At 36.1% G+C, this 2922-nt stretch overlaps 1 protein-coding gene across 1 annotated transcript; it reads right to left on the bottom strand.

The window, feature by feature from the left end:
• Positions 1-1608: 1608 nt before the first annotated feature.
• Positions 1609-2667, bottom strand: LOC110114717 (uncharacterized mitochondrial protein AtMg00810-like). The gene has a single exon (XM_020847690.1). The coding sequence runs from the start codon at positions 2665-2667 to the stop codon at positions 1609-1611; it is 1059 nt and encodes a 352-aa protein (XP_020703349.1).
• Positions 2668-2922: the final 255 nt, after the last annotated feature.

Genomic DNA, 2922 nt, shown 5'->3' with positions numbered 1-2922 from the left:
AATTTTTTAATAGAAAATTTTTAATTTTATAATAAAAAAATCGTCCCAAATAAAATTACTCACTGAACAACAACAACAATGGTGCACCAAGCCGGCCCTTGAGTTTTAGACAATGAATCCGCCCGAGCTTCCTCTCTGTATCTTTTTCTTCTGTCTTTAGTAGCCCATTCATCTTTGGCATTTTGTTTCCCGTCACCATCGATGGACACTGAGCAATGTCGTAGTGGCTAATCACTCGCCATGAGTTTCTCGCCCATGTCTTCTTCTTTCCCATGCTTCTCTTCTTCCTTTGCTTCATATTTAACATATTTGAAAATAATTTTCTAACATTAAGTTTATTAATATGAGCTTTGATACTTCACCAAAAATCACTTTGATTAGACACTAATATCGAGGTATATTTGAATTAAAAATTTTTAAAATTAAATTTATGATCATCTAAACTCCGATCTCAACAACCATACAATCAAACTGAACGTTTCGAGAAGACGAAACCAATGACATCAAAATCGGCCCGGGGCCCAATTCAACCCCAAATGGGCTCTACCAAGGGACTGAAGCATATTTGAAATTTTTGAAGCATTAATTGGGCAACCAATTAATCTCCAAATATGGCATACTTATAGTTGAATCGAGGTGTTTGATTAGGGGTGTAAAAGAGTCTGAGTAGAGCTCCTGTCACCTGTGGCTTGAGCTTGGGCTTGATTAGGCTATGAAAGAGAGAAAATGATTATGATTTAAGCTATTAATAAAATAAAATAGTAAAAAGAAGAATAAATTTAAGAAACATAATAAAGAATTACTTAATATAAGAAATTATGATATGGTTTTTAAATATTTTCAGCAATTTTGTTTGTTAATTCCTGAATTGTAATATATTTTAACTATATGTTATATTAATGTTTTTTAAATGAGCCAGCTCACAAGCTTACGATCGAGTCAAGTCAAGGCTAACTCAAACTTGGTTCGTTAGCTCATTGAGCTCAACTCACGAGCTATTTATAAAGCCGGGCTCAAGCATGCTTATGAGTTGTCTTGACTCACACACTTAGGCTTGATGAGATGAGTCCAACGAGCCCAAGATCACTTAATCCTAAGATCATTAATCAATATTAATGAAAGTTCTTTGATCGAAGGAATTAATACAGACTGTTTGATGAAGTACTCCGACTTTGTCCTAGATTTTCTATATATTTATAGAGCATGTCACTCTAAAAAATCTATAAATATGCATTCATTCTTCATATGAAAGACGGGAGGAGGAGGAGGAGGAGAAAGAGAATTATGGAGATAACTCTCTTATATTTTCATACATTGTTGTCGACAATCATGACCACTAGCTATCACTACACACAAACATTATCGCCACTAACGACCATCATCATAAATCACCGGCATCTCCAGAATACTTACAAGATTTAATCATATTATTGAGTATATTTGTCCCCATGTAGACATCTATTTATATATTTTATATTGGAAAAATTAATCTCTATTGTTGGATATAGACTGTCCCTCTATGGACGCTTGATATTTTTACTCTCCCTCTTCTTAAACAATGAAGAAAGAAGGATCGTTGTATCACTTTCTACATAATGGATTGTACAACTATATAGGTAACTCAATTTGAATGACTTTGCTCTTAATGCAATCACGAATAAATTGAAAATCTATCTCAATATGCTTTGTCCTGGCATGAAAGATGGGATTAGTAGCAATTACCATAGCCGATATATTATCACAAAATAGCCGAGTGGGTTGTGAGACATTGAGCTGAAATTCTTGGAGCAGTCGACGGAGCCAAATAATATCCGTAGTGGCAGTAGCGAGTGCACGATACTCAGCTTCGGATGAAGATCTAGCTACAGTTTTCTGTTTCTTAACATGCCATGAGATAAGAGAATTACCAAGAAAGGCACAATATCCAGAAGTCGACTTGCGGTCAATGGGATCACCCGCCCAATCAGAATCAGAAAATGCAGATAACTCTAGAGAACCAGACGAGATCGGTAAACCAAATAGAATGGTACCTTTGATATAGCGAAGGAGACGTTTGAGCAATTTGAAATCGTCTTCAAGAGGCATATGCATATGCTGGCATAGTTTATTAACAGTAAAAGCTATATCAGGACGGGTGATAGTCAAGTATTGCAATGATCCGACAATATGTCTAAAATTTTCTGATTGAACTGCTGACAGTTCAGATTGAGAGTATGGCTGCAGTTTGGAAGGAGCTGGAGACGCAATAGGTTTGCACTCAGACATGCCCGCACGGTTCAAGATTTCAGCGGCATATTTGGACTGGGCCAAATGAATTCCAGTTGGTGTATGAGAAACCTGCATACCGAGAAAATAGGAAATGTTTCCCAAATTTTTCATGTGAAAATGAGTGGATAATCCATTTAGAAGCTGCTGGATAGTTTGTTCATGATTGCCGGTTAACAAAATATCATCTACATAAACTAAAATGTAGAGAATAATGGATTCTTTGTGAAATAGTAGCAAAGAAGAATCAGCCGAGCTATGGATAAATCCATACTGAAGTAGATATGCAGAAAATGTTTCAAACCATTGTCGTGGCGATTGCTTCAAACCATAAATAGACTTTTGAAGCAAGCAAACATGCTCAGGGTATACGGGATCAACAAAACCGGTAGGTTGTCTCATTAGAATAGTTTCATTTAATTTGCCGTGGAGAAACGCATTCGAGACATCAAGTTGTAAAATTTTCCATTTAGAAGTGACAGCAACTTTAAGGAAAATACGTTAGTTGGTATCTTTGCCACTGGACTGAACGTTTCATTGTAGTCCAAACCATATTGTTGATGACTACCTTGAGCAACAAGGCGTGCTTTATATCTGGCTATAGTACCATCAGAGTTTAACTTGGTCTTATAGATCCATTTACACCCCAAGACATTT

Source organism: Dendrobium catenatum, unplaced genomic scaffold (genome assembly GCF_001605985.2).
Source record: "Dendrobium catenatum unplaced genomic scaffold, ASM160598v2 fragScaff_scaffold_1339, whole genome shotgun sequence".
Taxonomy (NCBI): domain Eukaryota; kingdom Viridiplantae; phylum Streptophyta; class Magnoliopsida; order Asparagales; family Orchidaceae; genus Dendrobium; species Dendrobium catenatum.
The sequence above is the reverse complement of the archived record's forward strand: the minus strand, read 5'-3'. Positions and strand labels throughout refer to the sequence as shown.